This window comes from Centropristis striata, chromosome 19 (assembly GCF_030273125.1).
Source record: "Centropristis striata isolate RG_2023a ecotype Rhode Island chromosome 19, C.striata_1.0, whole genome shotgun sequence".
Classification (NCBI taxonomy): domain Eukaryota; kingdom Metazoa; phylum Chordata; class Actinopteri; order Perciformes; family Serranidae; genus Centropristis; species Centropristis striata.
In genome coordinates, this window is record NC_081535.1 from 26,087,635 (window position 1) to 26,112,167 (window position 24,533).

The 24,533-nt window shown below is 37.1% G+C and overlaps 1 protein-coding gene across 2 annotated transcripts; it reads right to left on the minus strand.

Annotated features, from left to right (window-relative positions):
• Positions 1–290: 290 nt before the first annotated feature.
• Positions 291–21,241, minus strand: LOC131992404 (spindlin-1-like). 2 transcript variants are annotated; one of them, XM_059357974.1, is made up of 9 exons: positions 20,168–21,241; positions 19,792–19,983; positions 14,325–14,408; positions 11,345–11,450; positions 10,459–10,507; positions 10,178–10,313; positions 7,940–8,057; positions 5,278–5,511; positions 291–4,392 (listed from the first exon to the last, which is right to left on the minus strand). In XM_059357974.1, the coding sequence occupies exons 4-9, from the start codon at positions 11,382–11,384 to the stop codon at positions 4,193–4,195; spliced, it is 777 nt and encodes a 258-aa protein (XP_059213957.1). In that variant the 5' UTR covers positions 11,385–11,450; positions 14,325–14,408; positions 19,792–19,983; positions 20,168–21,241; the 3' UTR covers positions 291–4,192. The 2 variants fall into 2 exon arrangements, with proteins under 2 accessions (XP_059213957.1, XP_059213956.1); XM_059357973.1 differs by having other exon boundaries at positions 20,164–21,241.
• Between the last annotated feature and the right edge of the window lie 3,292 nt (positions 21,242–24,533).

The window sequence follows — 24,533 nt, forward strand, 5'->3', positions numbered from 1 at the left end:
CTGTGATTGGCTCAGCGCATGTGGGGGCGTGGCTTAGCCATAGGTCAATTACCATAGCTTCAGACTTTTTCTTTAAACCAATAGCACCATCTAGTGGTCTCAGAAAATAATGAAAATGGTTCAGGAGGCTTCATTAGCACATCACTAGCTAAAACCACACCTACTCCCGTGCAGACACTGACTGAACCATAGCAATAAGAGAAGTTAGACACTAAGTTGAAAAAATATACTCTCTGGAGTTACAGTACTTATACTTTTCTTATGTTGGAAATAAAACAAAGGACGCCATGTCAGGTTTTCCATCAACAATAAAAATTATTAACATACATTTTAAAACATACAAAAACAAAAAATACAAGGCAGGAGGATGATAGAAGGCCCAAGTCATTCCAACTTCAACAACAAACTGAAATGAACTGACTCAATTATTTCTCATAATCTTTCTGCAAACCAATTCTTGCTGCGTTTTTTCTCGTTAAATTAGAAATAGTTCCTGTTGAGATGATCACAATCATACTTCAATGAAAAAAGAGATATACAAGTGCAGAAAACGACAGATCTCTGAGAGTCTGTCTTTTTTTTTTAGTGCGGTTATAATAAGAGCTGTAATCTGCCTCAGCAACTAACTACATCACAGGAAGAACACAGGCTGAAGGTTTTTCATAAATTAGTCTGTTCTGTGCTTTTATTCCGATTGGTCACCGATGTAAAGCATTGCTCATCAGTGCAAAGATGTGTGGGAAATCTATGAGGAAAAAAAGTAGCAGATTTATGAGAAAAAAGTGGCAAATCTACGAGAAAAAAAGTAGCAGATTTATGAGAAAAAAAAGTGGCAAATCTACGAGAAAAAACTTTTTCTACTTTTTTCCTTGTAGATTTGCCACTTTTAATCCCATAAATTTGCCACTTTTTTCTCGAAATATAACCCCCTACCCCCTTTTTTTTTCCCCCCATAATACACTGGCGTACAGAATACATTAACAATAGGTTTATTTTGTTGATCAAGACACAAACTAAAAAAAACCAACAGAACTACCTATGAGCAACACCTCAAAGCACCATCATTTTCAATGTTCTTTTGTTACAGACTTTTTTTTTTTTTTGTTATAGGATTTTTTTTTCTTTTCGTATTTGGTTATTAGGATTTGAGTAAAAACAGCTCCATCCTAACCTTCAAATTGCAATTTTACCTCCAATACTTGCTGTTCAACTACAAGTTCAAATCAGTACAGAACACACGTTTATGGAAAACCTTCAGTCTGGAGTAAATCCAAATAAAATAAAATGTACATTTGTATAAAAGGAAATTTAACCCTTCATATTGATCTATAACAGTGACAGTTAACTGAGGTAATTGAAAATAAAAATTGGCATTGAAACAAGTTTTGGCACTGAAAAATGGTTCAACTGAAAATTAAAAACACAAACATTCAAAAAATTACAATCTCACAATCATGTTATGTTATTTCATGTTTGATATCGTTACGCATTATCATTGGTTTGGAGGATTTTTACAATGGTAATGCATTTTTCACTGGTTTTTCTGATTTTTTGGTGTGGAGAGGAGGGACAAGGAGGGTCCAATTTGCCAAAAGAGTGACAAAACTTGTTGTTTCAATGCCAATTTTTACTTTCAATACCTCAGTTAACTGTCACTGTTCTAGCTCCATACCTTCACTGGTTGTAAATCTCTTCATATATACTAAACACGACTGATTGTGTCCTCACTTACTGCATTCGTGCTGCGGAAGAGACCGGATCATCTCTCTGTTTCTTCAGACAGAAACAGCCAGGAGAGCATCAGATCTACACCACGCAAAGTTCACAATCTTTTGGTTTGTGTGATACTTTTGTTGCAGTCATAATTTTATCAGCAAAGACATGGAAGTGAACTGGTGCCACTGATGCCTCTGAAACTGAAGACTCCACTGTATCACTACAGTGGATTTGAGTCTTTAGTAGATTCTGGCAACAACTAAAGTCAAACATACTCATGAACTGTCCTGGGAATATTCTTCTGATCTCTCCCGAGATTTAAGGTGCATTAAGCCATGTTTTCTGATCCTCACATCCACAAGTTTTTAAATTTTGAATCCACCGCTGTCTTCCAAGTTCACACGGACGAAGAACAGTCCAAGAAATCTCAGATCCAGGCGTTTGTCCGTCCGTAACAAGGTATTCAACAATAAAACCATCTGCCAAGGACAGAAAGGGCTTTGGCCAAGTTTCAGTTTTGTCTCTCCGTCCTTTGAAATCCTTCATTGACAACTTAGAAAAGACAACACAAGAGCAAATCCAAAAAGGCTTTAGTGAAATCACAAGAAAAAGCTGTCCGATCGTCTTTAACATCAAACGACTTCACGACAGGAAGGGGTTTTGGCAATGATTAAAAGCAAAAAAGGAAAAAAAGCCCCCTTGTTTTTTTAAATCACAGTTTTTTTTGTACTGAAGACGTCTTTTGATGAGGATTACTGAACCTCTTTATTAATATTCAGTTGGAGTTTTTGAGATGGAGTCTGTGTAAGTAGCACACTATATTGTTTTGTTCTATACAGATATTCCACTTCAGTCAACCTTTATTCCAACCGAAGGCCCATGAATTAAGTTTGGGGATTTTTCCCCAAAGAGTTCCCCTTTGTTTGTGACCAGACCATCACGTGTAAAAGGTTAAAGGTTGGTTTGTCGGGTTTCCAAGGCTTCGGGAAGTATCTCAAGTCCAAGTTGAACCAGCTTGTGTTGTTTCAGTTATATGGAATCTCATTAAGCGTAGAAAAAAATGTGTTAAGAATGGAAAACATTCAAACAGAAATGATGAGATATCAATTCTCGTAAAAAAAAAAAAAAAAGTTTAGTAATGCAAAATTATGAGATATACCAATTAAATCAAAATGTAATCAATTAAAAAATATATTGGTTATCTAGTAGCTCAAAATGATGAGATAGTATATCACAATAAGTCATGTTACATCGTAAAAACTTTGATTTATAGCAGTTCTAATTGGTCAAAAAAAGTAATAAATTAGGAGGTAACATGTCTAAAATTATGTCGATTTTTCATGGCAAAAATGGGCTTCCATACAGTTGCGATTCTGGATACTGGAGATGACAAAGATAACAGACGATGCCCCTAAGTTGTGTTGTCCCAAAAACACAAGCTCATTCTCCATTGTGATCACAACTGGGTTATTTTTGCTGTCCAAGAATTCTTCCTCAAGTCTTCTTTCCGCAAAGAAATCTTTGAGGACAGTTTTGTCATGTTTCTACACTGCCAGCAACTCCAGACCTTCAGAGATAATGATCCCATTTCCTTATCATGTGAGAAGAATCGACTATGATCATTATCTTATCATTATCTGTGGCACAAATCGCAGAGTCCACATTTTTCCTCTACAATACCCCTTTTTTGACCAAAGCAGTTCCAGGGCCGGTTCGGAGCCGGTGCGGGTTCGCAGTTGGTTGAACTTGCGAACCACGTTTGATACACATTTTAGTTGGTCTCTCTCAACAGCACTTAGTTGGTCTTGTTGGTCAGAAAACCCCGCCCCCAGCCCCTGATGTAAGCGGTTGAAGACCAGCAGAGAGTTGGTGCCGCTGTGGAACCAGTTTTCCTGGCAGAGAGCCAGTTCTTTGGCAGTCGAAAAAAAAACAAAGAACCGGTTTGTAATTGGGCAGCGGCCGGGAACAGGCTTGGTCGAACAAGGGGTTTAACAAGAAGAGCATTGGATGAAATCTAGATACTGACGGCTTCCTTTTTGTAGGTGTAAGTGGTCTTGGGAAAACACAAAAGAATTTCAGGGTTCAGCTACTTTTGAATAGAATGTCAGATTCCTAAAAATACTGCCAAGAGAAAGTTATTTGTATCTTTTTTTCTGAAGTAAAAGGGAATGATTTAAGCCAGGGGTATTCAAAAAATGTTGGACTGTGCAACGTAAAAAATTTAAGAATCTGAGAAGGTCAATGGTGATTCTTCATGTCACTAAACTGGGATTATTTCCCATCTTGAACATCCCCGGACCCAGTTCGATATCCATCCAGTCGTTTTCCATGGTGTATATGATTTTTTTAAGTCTTTATTTTTGTCCTCGGTGGTCTGAGAGGAACGCTCTGGATCAAATGCTTCCGATGTTTCAACATGTGCTGCATTTTGTTTCTTGTCGTGTGGGAGGGGCTCAGTCAGGACGTCTGCAAAGTCTTATGAAGTTTTGACCAGGTCATAGACGTAAATGAGGAAGTCGTCGTCAAACTTGATGAAGTAGACGGACGGCTTGGCCTCCACCTGGTGGATGACCATGCCTGTTCGTTTGCCGCCATCCTCTTTGGCGTACTCAACCTGTTTGCCCACCAGACTGTCCACCACCTCGCCTGGTTCCCTCTCTGTCGGGACAGTGTCATCTACAGGGAGACGGAGAGTGAGAGAGAGGTGTTAGCACTGGTTGATATTAACATGTACTCCATCTTGCCTGGTTTTTACTCTTCTCGTAACACATTAAAAACAAAGACAGATAAAAGGATGTTTCTGCCCTAAAATTACTTATCTGCTGCAATTGAGATTCCAAAACTTGGGATGCTATGAAAAACATGATAAAAACATAATGCAATGGTTTGCAAATAATTTGCAACTAGGGCTGCACAATTAATCAAATTTTAATTGTGATCATGATTTTGGCCGCCACAATTAAATTAACCTGATCATTGTCGATATTTCCAATTTCAAATGCGGCTCTCCTGCATATCTAATCAAGCACTTTCTACACCAGTAGTCCACCAACCTCCAGGGGGCGGGGCCGTTTTTCTCCCCTGAAAAAAGCCTGGTTGCTGATTGGATTTAACGCTTTTAACAACTTTTCAGAACACTTAGCGACAAATTTTCAAGAAAGCGATTGTCGACAAATACAGCTACTGTTGTTATTGGAGACTCCTTCTTACTGTTCTTAACGAGCTGCGGAGGCCGGCGTCTCGTTAAGAACTGGGGACTTCCACCGGAATGACTGCACCGCGGGTTTGCTCCATCCTCTGCCCGGCGGCAATTCCCACCAGCCATGTACACGCGGCTGGTGGGAATAAGCAGCTGGTGCTAATAAAACTTGCTGAACAGAGTATTGAGTGCTTTGTGTTTGGCCAGCTCACCCATTAACTTAGTGCAGTTGTCAAAATTGCCACAAGACGGCCAAAATAGGCTCAGACCCCAGAGGGTTAAGACCCATGAAAGGACCAGACGGGTTTAGTTGCCACCTGTTTAAAAAAAACAAAAAAAAATAGAATAAGACTCTCACTCACTTGAGTCTGGCATGATGCGGAGGTCTCCCTCTTTGTAGTCGTCCAGCAGCTGGTACATGTAGAGAACTGGGTCTTTCTCATAGGTGATGTAGAACCAGGTGGTCATGATGGGAGCCCGAGCCAGCACCATCCCCCTCCACTCCTCCTTCGGACCCTCCTCTGTCTCAAACATGTGCTCCACCGCTTTACCGATCATAGTGTCGGCTAGGTTGACATCTGTTAGGCGGGATTTAGCTGCAGGGATCAGAATTCAAATCACCCGTTGGATTCTGATTGGGACCTTTGTTACATGTCAGACCCCTCTCCGTCTCTCTGTCTAGCCCTTTTTTCTTCACTGCTGATTGAATAAAGGCTAAAATGCCACCAATAATATATTTCAATAGAACATAAGGAAATGAAAGTTTGTCAGGCAGCTTTACATTGTCAGATTTTGGTTCAGCTGTTATTGGGAATGTGGAACAAATTTTTGATTTATTGTCATAATACACGTCAGAGAGGAGAACTGGGGCTATTTCTAGTTCGGGGTAGAGGTTGGGGAAAAAATCGATACAGCATAGTATTGTGATATTATTTTTTGCATGGCAATATTATATCGATTCTTGGCCACCAAGTATCGATATTTAGCGTCGGCGGGCCGTCAGTATTTTTGTTGTTTTTGTGGGCTCACTTTTAGGAAAATACTGGAGATACTGGTATCATATGAAACTAGAAGATCTAAGGAATCTATAGGAACCAGAGGCCATGTGACACGATTTTATCCCGATACTTGAGTCAAGATACGATATTATTGTAATATTTTTGCAATGTTATTGCGATTTTAAGCATTTTGCGATACAGCTATAGGCATCATGTGCGTCAGGATATCATGTCGGGAAGTTGTCGTAATAATGCTGCAAAGTTCAGCTTTTTTATGTTTCATTCAGAAAAATTGAGAGCAGTGAAGCTTGTTGTTCTGAAAGTTTGATAAAATGCTGCAGTTGTTGTCGTCCATACATGTTTGATATCAGTTCAGTTCAGTTTGACTGAATACTTTGTTGGTCAGTCTGTTCAGTCTGGTTTATATCACCATATCGCAAATACTTTAAAATCACAATAATATCGTATCGTGACTCATGTATGGGGATAAAATCGTATCGTGGAGCCTCTGGTTCCTATAGATTCCTTAGATCTTCTAAAAGTCTTCCTAAAAGTGAGCCTGCTATGGCCTCCGAAAAAAAACAAAAAAACGGCGAAAATACTGCCAGCTGTCGGAATGCTAAATATCAATACTTAGCGGCCATGAATTTTTTCATTTTTTTCCCCACCTTGCAAACATGATCTGCGAACATTAAACATTACTTCACTGACATACTAAAATCTAGAAAGTTAGGATTTGCAGACAAAAATGTATACCGTATTTCCTCAAATAGGCTTCTATTAAGCCTCTCATAAAGGACCAAAGCATGACTTCTTCATCACATCCAGACTAGAAAAAAAAGCAGCGTGGAGCCCTACTGTAAATTTACCTCTAAAGTTCTGGCTGTTAACTCCATGAGGCCAGTTTCAGTTTGATGATGATATACAAAGTAAAACTGGAGACAAGCTCAAATATATTTTGTATAAAATGATAGAACTGGATGTAACCCTCTTATATGTTAAATTTGCAACCTTTGTTCACATTTGCAACATTTAAAATTCTTTATTGAGCATGATAGTGTTTTGAAACTAAAAAAAAGATTCAAAATCACATTTTATGTTGGACTAAAGGACTAAAAAAGACACAAAATGACTAAAAAAAGACACAAAGGGCACAAAATGACAAAAAAAATACACAAAATGAACAAAAAAGGACACAAAATGAACAAAACCCCCAACAAAATAACATAAAAAGGCACAACAAAAGACACTTGTTGAGGTTGTGCTGAAAAAAAAAAACCAACATGGCATTTAAACATTTTTAAGTGGTGTATACAGGCAGGATGAAAAGGATTCAGAAATGGACAAAATAGCCCAAGACTCCATAGGGTTAATAAAAAATCAGTTTGGGACCCGGCTAATAATAGGGGCAGGCTATTATTTGAAGGAGGCTTTACCTCACAGTACCTACAGTACTAACTCATGTGGCCAAACTTCAAAATACAGGTGTTGTGTGGAAATCTGTTACCCGTCAAATGATGTTTCCTGAATGGTGTTCTCCGTAGCATCACCTCCGCGGTTGGAGTTAGGATTTCAGTTTAAGGTTAGGCCTTGTAGAGAGAACTGTTTGGGGTTAAGGTAAACTTGGGCTCATGTAAACACCTTAAAGGAGGACTGGTTGGGGTCAGGGGTCAGGTTGGTGCAGGTTAAGGTAAGGGGGACACATATCGACGGGGGAACAGACTTTGACATAACACCGGTAGGTAAGACACCCGGCTTATAAAAGAGGCCGGCTTTTATTTACTAAAAATTGTTTTTACACCCGGTTACTAAATGAGGCCGGTCATTAATAGGGGCCCGGCTTTAAATTGAGGAAATACAGTATGTGGTAAAATTTCCAGGAAAATGTCGAACATGTTCAAATATTGGTATTCCAGTGTTATTTCCCAGTTATAAAAACAGTAAAAATAAAAATAAGTTTCGACTAAAACTAGTCATCTAAATAAGCAGCTGTGTTCAGTGTGATTCTGTCCTCAGTTCATCTTACCGAGTCTGTCAGGGAGCACCTCCAGTCCCTGAACCCTCTCGTCTTTATGAAGCTCCAGACCATAAACACAGTCGAAACCATCGTACTTTATCAGATAGAGAGAAGGGTTGACAGGCACCTGGTGGACACATACATTAGAAACATTGTTTCTGTGCTCCTTTTTCACACAGCCTTTAAACAATTGTTGAAGTCGGGACGTTTGCATCAACAATAAAAAACAGCAGGTAGCAGTGAGGAGCCTGAACTCAGCAATAGTGTATGCACATACTAGAGATATAACGAATGTCATTTTTTAACCTTTGAAGCTTCGAGTGTCTGTCGTCATATTTTATGAAGTCATCAACCTAAAAACAAAAAAATCATCAAACAACAGCCTAAATTTGAATAAAGTGATTCATCAATTAAATTAGTTAGTCTTTTTAATTAAATCAAAACTTTCTCATTGGATATAACTGGTCCGTTTTGTCAACATAAATAATATAATCCAATAAGGTTTAACCCTCCTGTTATGTTGCGGATCAAATTGACCCATTTCAAAGTTTAAAAAAAAAAATAATAATTAAAAGTATTTTTTCATGAAAATACAAAATTTTAAAAAGTAAAATAAAAAAATTAATTTAAAAATTAGTCAGGTAAAACCATTATTTTTTAAATGTAAAGTTTTAATATGCATTTTCTTTTATGAAAAACGAGTGAATTATCCTCATTGAACCATGATCAGTGAGAGGTAAAGAACAACACTGCACTAAATACTGATTTAAATCATTAGTAATGGAGTTATTCATGAAATATAAACAACTTTTATTGGGAATTTTTTGGTTGCTGACATTTTTGGATAATTATACATGCCCTGGGTCAAACTGACCCACGAACATTATTGCTGTTCCTGAGAAACTAACACAACAGGAGGGTTAAAGGAACATTATGCTACGACAGAGATGTTAATAAAAAAAAATGTGTTTAAGCAGAAATAACATTTTTGTTATTGTGGTTATATAATTGTAATTGATGGAGCTGTTAGATTGCTTATTACAGGTGCGTGCCTCCCTTTATGACTGGCAGAGAGTGGCAGAGAAAAAGTTTTTTTGACTACAGTGAAACATTTTTTTAAAGGCTAAACGCAAACAAATGTGGTTTGAAGCAGAATATTTCCTTCGATAAAAATACGTTGTGAATTTTCAATAAATTACTGTATGTACTTTTTGATTGGAGTTACTGGAAATTAGTGATGTGCCAATGAAGCTTCATGAACCATTGTCATTATTTACTGAGCCCACTAGATGGTGCTATTGGTTTAAAGAAATGGTATGGTAATTGAGTGTGCTTTCAGCTCTTTGTTAAACAGAGAGCGCCATCTAGTGGGCTCAGAAAACAATGAAAATGGTTCACGAGGCTTCACTGGCACATAATTACCGGAAATATTTGGATCAGCCAAGTCGGAAACAATCCTATGCAGCCACTACTGGAATCTACTATATCAGTGGTTCTCAAATGGGGGTACGTGAAGGCACTCCAGGGGGTACGTGAGATTTTAAAATATACATTTAAAAAGTAGCATCCATGCAGAAAATCCTTTAAAATAATCATTTAATAAATATTTTAGGAAAATATAAGTTCATAAATGAATTTTATATTCAGTAGACTATTCAATTTCATGATCCTAAAAACCCAGAGTCTCCCCCATACCAGGATGGTTGGACCCAACCTGTCATATGCCACCTGGCATCACCTGTCAATCACTTGAAAACTCAAAGATGGAGTCGTGGTTGAAGCGTAGCAGTTATAGTTTTAAATGGTTATATGCTCACTGTTTTTACTACAATAGTTTGAATCACTACATTTTAGTGATGAAAAATATTAATCAGACACTGATGGCACGGCGCTCTGTTTGTAAGTCTTTTTTTTTTTTCAACCAAAAATGCTTTGTCCTGGTTAGGGGGTACTTGGCTGAAAAAATATTTCACAGGGGGTACATCACTGAAAAAAGGTTGAGAACCACTGTACTATAGTATTATCATAATAATATTAGTATAGCCCAACCTTTATCTGCATCTGTGCTCAAATACTGGGTTAAAACGGGATGAATAAACATGCAAAAAAAGCCAAATTTGAATTAGAATTAGAAGATACACACATGATTAAACCGTTTATGCAACATGTAACTATAAAACATATTTCGTGCCTGCCTGGCTCCAATAATCCCTCACTCAGACAGTGATCACTCGGCCCTCTGCTCACCTGGTCCAGCACGGTTCCTTTCCAGACCACGTGTCCTCCTCCGTCTTTCCAAACATGTTGGATCCTGCAGCCGACGATGTTGCGTCGTGGCTGCTGCAGGACTTTGGTGGTCGGACCCAGACTGCTCTTGTGTTTCCTTCCAGGAGACATGAAACAAACACAGTCAACATTATCTTCTTTGAGATTATGTTCATTGTTTAATCTATTGAATTACATACTTTCTACTCAAATTACATCATTTTGTCCATAATAACAAAGGACTGCAAGGACTCATAACTCACTTATGGGGATTCTTTTTCTTCATCATATTTGCAGAAACACCTGCATGCCCTAAGAAGAGAAACAAATCACTGCACATTAAACATTATTCAAATTACAACTTCCAGCAAAGATAAAAATGGTGGAGGTTTTGTATGTTTTAGCCCATTTACCACAGGTATTATTATCACTACAAACATCCATATTCAGGGTCTCTGCAGGTTTCAATCAGTCAAATTTAAGACTTTAAGGACTTTAAGACCATGATGAATACAATTTAAGACCAATTTCACATCCATACTGCCAAAAAAGTATCAAAGACATGAAGGAAAAATTCTGCTTTTACTTTTGATACTTTCGGTACATTTTGATGCTGATACTTTTGTACTTTTACTTCAGTAAGTTTTGAATGCAGGACTTTTACTGTAGTGGAGTCATTTCACAGTGTGGTATTAGTACTTTTACTGAAGTAAGGGGTCTGAATAGGGCTGCAACTAACGATTATTTTCATTATCGATTAATCTGTCGATTATTTAAACGATTAATCGATTAGTTGTTTGGTCGATTAAATGTTGAAAAATATCAGTCAGTGTTTCCCAAACCACAAGATGACATCCTCAAATCTTTTGTTTTGTCCACAAACCAAAGAGATATTCAGTTTATTGTCATAAAGGAACAAAGAAACCAGAAATATTCACAAACAGATTCACAGAGAATTTGGACTTATTGTCTTTAAAAAACTGCTCAAACCAATTATTCGATGATCTAAATAGTTGACGATTAATTGAATAATCGATTATTGTTCAATTAATCGAATAATTGTTGCAGCTCTAATCGAATCCAATAGAAAACAGTTGGAAAACATATACCACCACGATGGAGTGTAAATAACTGTGTTTGACCTCTGACCTGCATCAGCTGTGTCTCTGTGTCCCGGAGTGCTCTTCATTCATCTGGAGGCAGGGAGGCAGCCAGGCTGCCCAGCCACACAGAGACTACTCAAACCTGTCCAGGGCTGGAAACAACAAGAGGAAGTGATCACCTCTGGGAGGAACAACACAATGACTGGCCACAAAAATAGGTCTTTACTGATATCTAGTGGTGAAAAGATGGAACAACAACAACACACAGACCTTGTGTAGTGTGATGATGACAGAGTTCATCAACTGTTTTCCCCCCAATTATGACTAACTGGCCACAAACATTCAGCTTGATATTAAATATGTCCATGTTGTTGTGATGGAAATGATTTGTCTGTGGTTACAAGCTGGAAACTCTGCATGACAATCATAGAAATAGAATTATAGACAGAAGGGTGTTAGAAATAATAGTTATTCTGTCTCTGTTGTCTGTCTGTGGGTGACGAACGTCACTATTTATGCATGCGTAATTCACTATACATGTGTGTGTGTGTCCTCTCTGTGCATGCAAGCTGCTTTGCTACAATGCTCATGTGCTAATATTGTTTTTAAACTATGATTAAACTAAACACATTTACTGCATCTGCTTAAACTTCCTCTGCTCTATTTAGAATAAGATTCTATAATCACAAAAATATATATTTTATTGTTTTGTTTTGTTTGCAGGAGTTTGTGTTTTGAAAGTTTTGTTAACAGGTCACAGACATGATGTGCTGAGCAGAAAGATAACGGTCTTCTCTGCTTGGTGACATGACGTGTCCACGTATTGAATAAACTGATAAATTAGCGGATCAAAAGGAGGCACCTTCTGGAAGAGATCTGCCTACATTCTTAGTAAACTTTTGTTAGGCTATAAAACTGGGTTTTAGTGAAATTATACTTGGTTCAGCCTCATGAACTAACCAGCCTTTGTGTAATCAGGGACGTGTAGACTGAACCCAGAGACTCTGTAACTGCACATTTCTTGACGTATTGTAATAAAATGAAGTTAAACTGAGAACTCTGACGTCTCCTGCTCATCATTCCCCATCAAACGATCAGCGCAGAGAAATAGGTGAGGATTTTGTGTTGGAGTCAGATAATTTAATTTTAAAGGTTTCCTCAATGCATTTCTCAACAAAGGGATAGAAGGCATTTTCAATCCAACCAACACACGCTCTGGTTCTGGCATGACACTGGCGACACTTTCCACCAATATCTCTTCTTCCACTGCCACAAAGCTCCAGTGCTACCAACACTAGCTATTGCTCTGAGCAATCCTGGCACCCATCTAAATAAACAACTTTAACTGACCACAGCTGGAGTCAGCAGCAGGTAGTGGTTAGACTTATTTCAGCAACAGGTAAAGCTATTTGTCTATCAGGAAACCCCATAGATCACTGATAGTCCTTTCCAACCAATGCAAACCTAGTTCTATTACTGGGCTCTCTGCGACTACAATAACAATAACAGCAGACTACATCGTCTCTCTACAAATGTTGCTCCTGGCTTTGCGAGTCTACATTGGCGTCCAAACACAACATGTACAACACATTTGTTCTGCTCGTCCACAATCCTATGGACGGAGATTACGTCCTTATTGACACTGAACGTAATGTTAAAGTTAGACTTTGTTGTAAGCTCACGCTAGCCTGTATCAATCACATTGCAGTTTAACAAATGAAATAAAATGAATGACTGATGTAATCGCTTCGTGGTTCAAGTCCAGCAAAGAGTTGGTACTCCTCTGGAACTAGGGCTGGGCGATATGGACCAAAAGTCATATCCCGATATATTTAGGCTGAATATCCATATACGATATATATCATGATATATTTATCGCAAAGTGAGAGCAAATGTTCAGTCAAAGTCAAATATGACATGTCACAAGTAGTTTTATTGAAACTTTTTATTTAAGTGAACATAAATACTGTATAACAGCAGGAGTACCTTTTTTTTTTTTAAAATAAAAGCTCCATAAAGTGCACATTTAAATAAAATAAATCTTAAATAAATATAGCCTATGAAATAAAATAGGCCAATCTTTTTCCAAAAATAAATATATTTATATGAGAAAGAATAACAATTATTACAAAAGAAGTAAATATGACAAACGCTAGAAAGGGCAGCATTTATATATAAGGACTTTTTTTTTAACTATATCGATATATGCAATATGGTCTAATTTCACATCACATTTAAGAGTATATCGATATCTTTTATATCGATATATCGCCCAGCCCTATCTGGAACCAGTTTTCCTGGCCGAGAATCCAGTATTTGGCAGTTGAAAAGTGAGGAACTAGTTCAACATTAGGCACCGGCTCCGAACCGGCACTGGAACTGCCTTGCTAGAAAAAGGCGAGTTGAGAGTTGAGGCAGAGCAGATAAATAGAGTAAAAAAACTTGGCCTATCTCCCTACAATTCTATTGGCTGTCTCGAATCTGCAAATGCACCATAAAAACTAACAACAACAACATATTTCGGAGGCCGTAGCGGGCTCACTTTCAGGAACATACGGGAGATACTGGTATGATATTAAACTAGAAGATCTAAGGAATCTATTTATATAAATATCGTGTCGGGAAGTTGTCGAAATTACGTTGCAAAGTTAGGCTTTTTTATGTTTCGTTCAAAACAAATTCAGAGCAGTGAAGCTGCTGAAAAATGCTGCAATTATAATTATCGTATCGTGACTCAAGAATCGGGATAAAATTGTACCGTCTCATGATTCCCACCTCTATATATTAGTATAATAATATAGCTATAATAAGAACTTACACTATATTAACCATTTCCATATTTCATTAGAAAGTTAAATGTTTGCATATTATCTTGTTTTGCCAACTGAAGATAAGAAACATTTGCATGTCACTCACAAGCTAAAGGTTAAAAAAAGGTATGTAATTCAACAATCCATCTGTAAGAAAAGCACCAGTGCAGTCTAATAATGTAAGGAAAAACACAAGTATTTGTGAAGAGTATTTACCCAGTCCCCAGTGCTCAGGTGTGCTGACGGGATGTTCAGTCGTCTGGATTTCAGGATTCAGGCTGCTCATCTGCAGAACCAAACCTGTGGCAGGAAAACACAAATCAACGATTCAACAGAACTGAAGGATGATTAATCTGCAAAAAACGACTGTGGCTTTCAGAGGATGATATCAGTAAAATAACCGAGTAATCAGGACATGCAGGGAGCTGAGGAAGAACATGAAATGCTACAGAAAGCTCTAGAAATTCGAGACCTTGGATTAAGATTTCTTTTTAACCCTCTAGAGTCTATGAAAGCACCTGCACATTACTTCTTCATGATGTGAAGACATAAAAATGAAGCAACATTGAGTCTTCCATCAGCTTCCCTTTTAAAGTTCTGGCTTGAAACTCCATGCCAGATTTTTTTTGATGATATTCAGCCAAGTAAAACCGGAGATATTTAGCTTAAGTATAAAATATTGAATTAGATATTATCCTCATTTTACCTGTTATTTGTTATATATGCAACCTGTATTCACATTTGCAACATTTAAAATTCTGTGTATTGAAATATAATTTAAGATCAGATTTTATGTTTTCCTTTGTTTCTTTTGGGTTCAACATTTTTATGAGGACATATAGGCGAGGTAACGCTGAAAAAACTGACACCAACATGGCATGCTGAAGATTTTTTAACAGATTTTTTTAAAGGACATAATAGCCCAAGATTTCAGAGGGTTAAGGGAATCATTCCTGACCACATACATGCTAAATTCTGTCTAAAACTATGCCAAACACTATGTTAGTGTTTTAATCCAATGTCCAAGGTAATACTTCAGCCCTACCGGGACATTTTCACATTATATATCATGATTTAGCATTCAAAAGTCATAAAATTACAATGACACAGCTCGGCCAGTTCAGTTCAGATGAGTGGACCAGCATCCAAAAGGTTCCATATCCTGAACATGAGACTTTAATTATTGATCAGTGGAGCCTTTGAGAAAGGCCTGGAGCGTATTATTTATTTGTAGGCAGGGTGTTATGTAACACATGTGACCCTCTAACTGCTCACTGTCCCCTTCATGCTCTGCTCTGCTCCAAACCCTTCAACATGGAAATCTCCCAACTATGATTATTAATGGAAACTGAAAAATGAGATGTGGAAGAAACTATGCTACAAATATTTTTTTGTCAAATCAACAGACACACCTACATCTTTAAGACCCAACCTACACTGCCCTACAAAGCCTAACTGCAGTAACTACATTTTTGTTCGAAATTGAGTTATAACTAAAAATGACCTCCTTGATGTCTGTTTTATGTTGTGACAAAAACATTTATTTTAATTTTGCTTTATTTCAGAAAAATGATGAAATATAAAAACAGACACTTATGATAAACATTCATAGCGCCCAATAAACAGCTCTGGAGGAGGTTAGCCAGGCTAGATATGGTGAGTATTAAGATACAATATATTGCGATTTAACTGTTTAACTGAATTTTCGATACTTTGACAACTTTCCGACACGATATCCTGACGCACATGACTCCTATAGCTATATCCCAAAATGCTTGAAATTGCAATAACATCGCAATAATATTACAATAATATTGTATCTTGACTCAAGTATCAGGATAAAATCATATTGCGGAGCCTCTGGTTCCTGTACATGGTGCCTATAGATTCCTTAGATCTTCTAGTTTCATATGATACCAGTAGGGATGTGCCAATGACGCCTCATGAACCATTTTCATTATTTTCTGAGTCCACTAGATGGTGCTATTGGTTTAAAGAAAAAGGCTGAAGCTATTGTAGTTGAGTGTGCTTTCAGCTCTTTGTTGAACAGAGAGCTCCATCTAGTGGACTCAGAAAATAAAGAAAATGGTTCATGAGGCTTCACTGGCACATCACTAGATACTAGTATCTCCAGTATATTCCTAAAAGTGAGTACTGGGGGGTTGCGACTGTGAAAAGGTTGAGAACAACTGTTTTAGCCTACTTTGTATCTTAGAGATAATTAGATGATGCACACCCATCAGGTGTTTTTCCTAAAAGTGAGCCCGCTTTTTGACTTCAACAAAAATGTTGAAAATCCTGACGGCCCACTGACGCTGATGAAAGGAAAAAAGGATATAATGATCTGTTGTAATAAAAATAAAAAAGATATTCAAACACACAGCCAGCATGAATTAACATGGGAGATGAATGCGGGTCATTTTTGACCCATGTTGTGCATCAAAGGCTTGAAGAAAATATATTTGAATGCCATTTTAGGCCAATTTTGAAAGCCCTGTGTCATCAATATCTGCGTATGGCATCAACTGATGACTTTTAGCAACTTCTGAAGCTAGTGCTAGGAACGTTCATTTAAAAAAATAAAAAAAGACTTGGCAACGCTGCTCCTGCTCACAGCATGTTACCTGCAGAGGAAACACTAGGGACATTCTGTAACATCTGGCTGCAGCTGGTGGTGGTTTCCCTCCTGTTGCTACAGGCAACATTATGATTAGTCATCAGCTGTCATAAGGGGCCGAACGACGCTGGACTCAAGTCTGATTCTCTTCAAGACATAACTTCAACATACTGAAACTAGATAGGTGGAGCTCAGCCCAGAACGCAGAGCAAAACTACATTGTTCTTCACACACACACACACACACACATACACACACACACATACATACTGCTGTTACTGCAAGGAACTCCAGCCTGAAAAATCTATCAAACACTGAATGTTTCCCTCTGGTCTCCCCCAAAACATCTGGATTAAATCAAGTCCCTGCATTGCCAACTGTTAAGACATTTAGACCTTAGTTGTGTGAGTTTTCCTCATATGTGTTTTTAAAAGACTAGTTCTACTACTAAAACTCCAGACCTGCCAAACAATATTCAGTGGACACTTTGCATTTAAAAAAGCAACACTTTTAGGTACTCTGTGTAAATATCTCAGTCTGCTTTCTTTGATATATAGCCAGTGTGTTTCCTTAATTGGCCTTGCCCATGAGCTACCACTCAACATACAGACATAACATTGGGATGAAGTCACAAATTGAGGAAAGTTTAACAGATTTAAAACCTTCATGGATCAAAAATTCACAATAAAGAGTCATCATCAAGCTTCTTTGCAGTTGTCCTGTCAACAGTTTTGCAGACTTGTCTGTTCCATTCTGCATAACGAGTACTTTAACTTTTGATATTTTAATTATTACATGTTGATGCGGATACTTTTGTACTTTTACTTCAGTAAGTTTTGAATGAAGGACTTTTACTGTAGTGGAGTAATTTCACTAGGGCTGCAACTAATGATTATTTTCATTATCGATTAATCAGTCGATTATTTAAACAATTAATCGATTAGTTGTTTGGTCAATAAAATGTTGAAAAATATCAATCAGAGTTTCCCGAACCACAAGGTGACGTCCTCAAATCTCTCGTTTTGTCCACAAACCAAAGAGATATTCAGTTTATTGTCATAAAGGAACAAAGAAACCAGAAATATTCACATTGAAGAAGCTGAAATCAGAGAATTTGGACTTATTGTCTTTAAAAAACTGCTCAAACCAATTATTAGATTATCAAAATAGTTGACGATTAATTAAATAATCGATTATTGTTCGATTAATCGAAAAATTGTTGCAGCTCCACATTTCACAGTGTGGTATTAGTACTTTTACTGAAGTAAGGGATCTGAATAGGGCTGCAACTAACAATTACTTTCATTATCGATTAATCTGTCGATTATTTAAACGATTAATCGATTAGTTGTTTGGTCAATAAAATGTTAAAAAATATCAATCAGTGTTTCTCAAACCACAAGATGAAGTCTTCAAATCTCTTGTTTTGTCCACAAACCAAAGAGATATTCAGTTTTTGTCATAAAGGAACAAAGAAACCAGAAATATTCACTTTGAAGAAGCTGAAATCAGAGAATTTGGACTTATTGTCTTAAAAAAAACTGCTCAAACCAATTATTGGATTATCAAAATAGTTGACGATTAATTTAATAATCGATTATTGTTCGAATAATTGTTGCAGCTCTAGATCTGAATACTTCTTCCACCACTGGAAACAGGCATGCTGCAGAAATAATGGAATAATTAACTTTTGGGTACAGCAAGTAGATAAAAACAACAAAATCACTGTATGTTTACTATACTAATCTTCAATTCAAGTGCAGTGGGACAGAACAGGGGAATGAGCAGGTCGGCTGTAGTTGTACCTGCAGGATCAGCCTGCAGATGACCTTTGCTTTGATTTGGTTAGGAGTTGGAAAAGGGGGCGTGGCCATCAGCAGACTGGAGCATTCAAATCAGCTTTCAGCAACTTCAACAGAAAAATGCTAGGGCCGTACTGTACACGCTTTTAATACTCTATTAGATGCATTGGTATAAGAAACACAGCACTTGCATCCATGAGAGGTTGTGTAAAACCACACTCATGCTTAAAAATAAAGGTCTACAGAGGAAGCATTTTTTTTTTAGCCATGTGTCTCTCCTTTTTTTTGAGCCGTCAGTGGTGGAAGAAGTATTCAAGTACTAATACTACTGTAAAATGACTCCACTACAACAAAAGTCCTGCATTAAAACTTACTGAAGTAAAAGTACAAAAGAATCAAAAAATGTACTCAAAGAATGGAAAGTGAAAGTACTCATTCTGCAGAATGGACCCAATCAGAGGTTTTATATAGTCTAAATATGTTATTACATTATTTGTACCGATCACCAATTTAATTTTCTCAAGATAGGGCTCATTGAACTACTTAATATACTGTTATGAGGTTAAAAAAATGTCTCATAACTTTAAATTGATCATATATTTTATATTAAATCTCGACCTTAAAAGTAACTTAAGCTGTCAGATAAATGTAGTGGAGTAGGGAGTAAAATATTGGCCTAAAAATGCAATGGAGTAGAAGTATAAAGTTACATTTAATGGGAAGTACAAGTACCTCAAAATTGTACTTAAGTACAGTACTTGAGTAAATGCACTTAGTTACTTGCAACCACTGGAATGGGGTTGCTAGTTTGACCACCACTATGCTAACTGGCTAAATTAAAAAAATAATATATATATATATAAATATATAGAGTCATCATCTGCACTGATAATCGACCAGGCAGGTTGTGCAGGGCCAGTGTCAGCCATGTTTCCTCGCCTTGTTTTTACTATGATAACAGCCCAGATCAGGGGAGAGGGGCGGATATGGGGCCTCACACCAGTGGACAGCGGAGGGACTGGTCGACGGGATTTCTGCGGGAAAGGCAGAAATATCCCGAGACAGAGAGCCAGCAGCGGCAGACCGGGTCCTGTCTCTCTGTCTGCTGCTGCCTCCCCGCCCCTCCCCCGCCAGACCAGCCGTCGGCGGGAGAACGCCACCGACGAACCGAGCGGCGCCCGGTGTGTTGTTGCTGTTTGGCGCTTTACCTGAGGGCTGATAGCTAGCTGGCTACGAGACAGGTGCATATTTGTTTCTGTCTTACCGTTATTATTTTTAACAAATGGAGGTCGAAGCGGGCTGCGGCGGGTTTTCTCGCCTCCTCCTGCTGTCTGTCTGTCTGTCTGTCTGTCCACAGAGCCTGTTTCCACTTCACAGGAACCAGCAGAGGCTCCACAGCCATCTCACCGCGGAGAGTCAAGGCAGACACGGTCAGACAGGACACGTCCGGTTAGGTCTTTCACAATAAAAGCGCCAGTGACCGCGATTAGATGAGATAAGATATTTTCAATTCGAGTCAGTTTATTTGACAGACTCGTGTCCAAAAAGCCACACAAGACAGGACAGATAAAAACAAACAAAACAAGGCAAGCAAACAAACAAGAAGAAAAACAAATACAGGAATTAAAATACATACAGACATTTCAGCCAATGTCCTCTCAGTCTGGATGTGGACCTGGAGCAGGTCACAAAGGGATCAGAGAGTACCACCATCAGAGCTGGCCCAAGCCTCCATGGGGCCCTAACCAGAATTCGATTTTGGGCCCTCTATTTCTGCCAATAATATTGATTGTTAATAGCAAGTTAATAACATAAATAATACCAATGCAATAATAATACGTAATGTATAAAATTGCCCCCCTAGAGGCCACAAGGCCCTAAGCAGTTGTTTAGTTTGGTGGACTCATCCAGACTGCGTAAACTTAAACATCACATTTCTTAAAAGTGCTTTCAGTGTGCTAACTCCTACAGATACAAACATCTGACTAGCACTCCATCCTCTGGGAACCTGCAGTAAAATTCTCATTGCGTCTTTGTAGGCAACTTGTTACTTCTGCATGCTGGATTTTTTGTCAGAAGACCACAGATGGGCAGTATAGATGGTGTGCAGTAAGCTTTGAACAGAGCCACTTTAACTTGAGTAGAACAGCAGCTAAACTTACATGCTATGGTGTTGGCCTGTGCATATAACTTAAAACACTGTCTGTATATGTCATCATCATCATTCATATCATCTGCAATACAATGACCAAGATTTATTCTGCAGTGGGGAAATTTAATTGTCACAGCAGCTCAAGATACAGACACATAGGTATAGAAGACAGAATATAAAAAATAAGACGTATACATTCTATACACATTATCTACATACATTTCTGCCACTTTGCATTTATTATTAATTTATATTTTTTGTGAGAAAATATATTTTAGCATGTTAAATAGGTTAAACAGGTGGTTTCATGTAGTAGTATGAACATCAATGAATAAATATATTTAAATATATGCAGAGATATACACAATATGGTTTAAGTGGTATATGACATATACAATATAGGAATGTGGTCGAATGTAAACAAAGACAGTGCAAAATAAAGCAGAAAGTGACCTGGTGGAACAAACAGTGCTGTATTATGTGGTGCTGCAGTCAAAGTGATTTTAAAAATGTGTCAAATAAAGTGAAATAAATGTAACTTTTTATTATTATGTACTTTTATTTTTTACTTTACCTATTTTATTTTTTTGAATGTAATTCATTTCTAAGCTGCCTCCAGTGTTTCCTCACTGCTACATGTTGAGATGGAGCTTCCTCAGTTTGTGCTTTGTTTATAATAATAATAATAATAATAATAATAATAATAATAATAATAATGGGATGGAAGTTGCTGGGGTGGAGGGTGTTTGCTTGTTTCTATGTTTTGTTATTATTGTTATTATTACTTTCTCCTTTTTTATGTAAAGCACTTTGTGTTGCATCTCTCTTGTATGAAAAGTGCTATACAAATAAAGTCTGATTGATTGCTTGATGCATAATAACAAAATGTTTCTGTGTAGTTGGGAACTATTAAATCATTTTTGCCTCAATTTTAATCCCTGTCTTCTGTTTCTCTTCGCATTCCACATATTTACATCATCACATTTGATTTGACTTGAAACACTCTCAAAGCAGATGTAATGTGAATAATCATCAAGCAGATAAGAGTTGTATAACATATTCTAGGCAAACTCTGCTGAAAATAAATATGGAAGAAGAGGTGTGAAAGAATTGGATTATAACATTAAGTCAAAAACAAAGCTTTTATTTTGTTTTATCGCCTCACTTCCGGTCATATTGCTACGAAGTGACACTCTCCACTCTCTCTCCCCGCCCCTGCCTCGCTCTGCTAAATAGTGCAACCGAGGGGAAATACAAGGACGCCGACTGGCGCATTACGCTGTTTTTCCTTGCTTAATAGTGATCCGTGCTGCTGTTGAATGCGACAGTGGAGGAGACAGAGACAGATATATAGATGGAGAGAGACAGTCAGACAGATAGACAGTCAGAGAGACAGACAGCTGTTTCAGCCAGATGTTCAATTAATGAAATAAGTTGTGATACATTCTGTGACATTTGTTAAAACAACATTTTCTTCTTTTATTCCTCCATGTTAGCACTGCAAAAAAGTGTTGTCTAAAAACAAGATAAAAACACTAAATCTGAGGGAAATGATCTTGCTGCATGGACAGATAATTTCACTTGACAAGATTTCTGAAATTAAGATTATTGAATCTAGAAATAAGCATGTTGTACGCTTAAAATAAGAAAGCAACTCTTAAAACAAGATCAATTAAAGCTGCAAGCAGCGATGAACTGGCCCGAGCAGAGTGCACTGACAATTATTTGTTTCCTACCAAAATAAAAAAAACTTTATATTTAGAAGTGTTGGATAATTTATCTTATTTTAAGAGTTAATTTCTTATTTTAAGTGTTCAACATGCTTATTTCTAGATGTAAGCAGCATTTTTAATTTACTCAAGATAGGGCTCATTTAATTACTAAATATACTGGTATGAGGTTTAATTTAAAAAAAATTTAAAAAGCCTAATCAAATTTATCATGATTTTCATGTCTAAAGTAACTAAAGCTGTCAGCTAAATGTAGTGGAGTAAAAAGTCAATATCTACTTCAAAATGTAGTAGAGTAGAAGTATAAAGTTACATAAAATGGAAATACTCAAGTAAAGTGTAAGTACTACAAATTGTACTTAAGAACAGCACTTGAGTAAATGTGCTTAGTTACATTCCACCACTAGTGACAGTAACCCCTGTTGGATTATTAGAGCCGTAGTGTGACTGAGATTGGCCACATTCACCATTGTATGGCACAGGACGGAAGAACATTGCATTTTCCAAAGACCAAAGACTTTGTTGCTTCCAAGTGGAACTCCTGAGCCCATGGTTACCACATGGGAAGTCCTGTACACAATATGCTGGCTGAGTCAACAGCAACGTGGACGACAAAAGACTCCTTGTTCTCTTGTCAATCTTTCTTTACTCACTTTTAACTTTTTCCTAATGTCTACTCCAGTGGTTCTCAACCTTTTTTCAATAATGTACCCCCTAACCAGGACAAAGCATTTTTGGTTGGAAAAAAAAAGACTTAAAAACAGAGCGCTGTACCACCAGTGTCTGATTTATTAAACTTTGAAACTGATAAACACATACAAAATTCAAACATTTGGAAAAAAAACCCCCAACTATTTCAAACATTTTAGATGTTGATAATCCATGACTACATTTATTGCAAATATTTCTAATCACTAAAATGTAGTGATTCAAACTAATGTAGTAAAACAGTGAGCATATAACCATTTAAATCTATTACTGTTACGCTTCAACCACGACTCCATCTTTGAGTTATCAATTGATTGACAGGTGATGCCAGGTGGCATATGACAGGTTGGGTCGAACCATCCTGGTATGGGGGAGACTCTGGGGTTTTAGGAGAATTAAATTGAATAGCCTACTGAATCTAAAATTAATTTTATGAACTTATACTTACATTTTCCTAAAATATTTATCAAATAATTATTTTTAAAGGATTTTTGCATGGATGCTACTTTTTAAATGTGTATTTTAAAATCTCACGTACCCCCTAGAGCAGTGATTCCCAACCGGGGGGTCCCGGTTGGGAAAGACACAAAACGACAAAAAAGAAACAAAATGACCAAAAAAGACACAAAATGACCAAAAAGACACAAATTGACCAAAAAATGACACAAAATGACTAAACAAGACACAAAATGACCAAAAAAGACACATATTGACCAAAAAGACAAAATGACCAAAAAAAGACACAAAATGACCAAAAAAAGAAAACAAAATGACCAAAAAAGACACAAATTGACTAAACAAGACACAAAATGACCAAAAAAGACACATATTGACCAAAAAAGACACAAAATGACGAAAAAGAGGAAACAAAATGACCAAAAGACACAAATTGACCACCAAATGATAAAAAAAAAACACAAAATATCCAAAAAAGGAAACAAAATGACCAAAAAAGACACAAAATGACCAATAAAAGACACAAAATGACCAAAAAAGACACTAATTGACCAATAAAGACACAAAATGACTAAACAAGAGACAAAATGACCAAAAAAGACACATATTGACCAAAAAGACACAAAATGACCAAAAAGACACAAAATTACCAAAAAAAGAAAACAAAATGACCAAAAAAGACACAAAATGACCAAAAAAGACACAAATTGACTAAACAAGACACAAAATGACCAAAAAAGACACATATTGACCAAAAAGACACAAAATGACCAAAAAAAGACACAAAATGACAAAAACAGACACAAAATGACCAAAAAAGACACAAAATGACCAAAAAAAGAAACTAAATGACGAAAAAAAGACAAAATGACCAAAAAAGGAAACAAAATGACCAAAAAACAGACACAAAATGACGGAAAAAAAGACACAAAATGACCAAAAAGACACAAATTGACCAAC

Coding starts and splice junctions, on each gene's coding strand:
- LOC131992404 (XM_059357974.1), bottom strand. CDS start 11,384: ATGAAGAGCACTCCGGGACACAGAGACACAGCTGATGCAG. Junction 10,508..11,344: donor CAGAGACACAGCTGATGCAG/GTCAGAGGTCAA, acceptor TTCTCTTCTTAG/GGCATGCAGGTGTTTCTGCA. Junction 5,512..7,939: donor GGTGCTCCCTGACAGACTCG/GTAAGATGAACT, acceptor TGATCCCTGCAG/CTAAATCCCGCCTAACAGAT.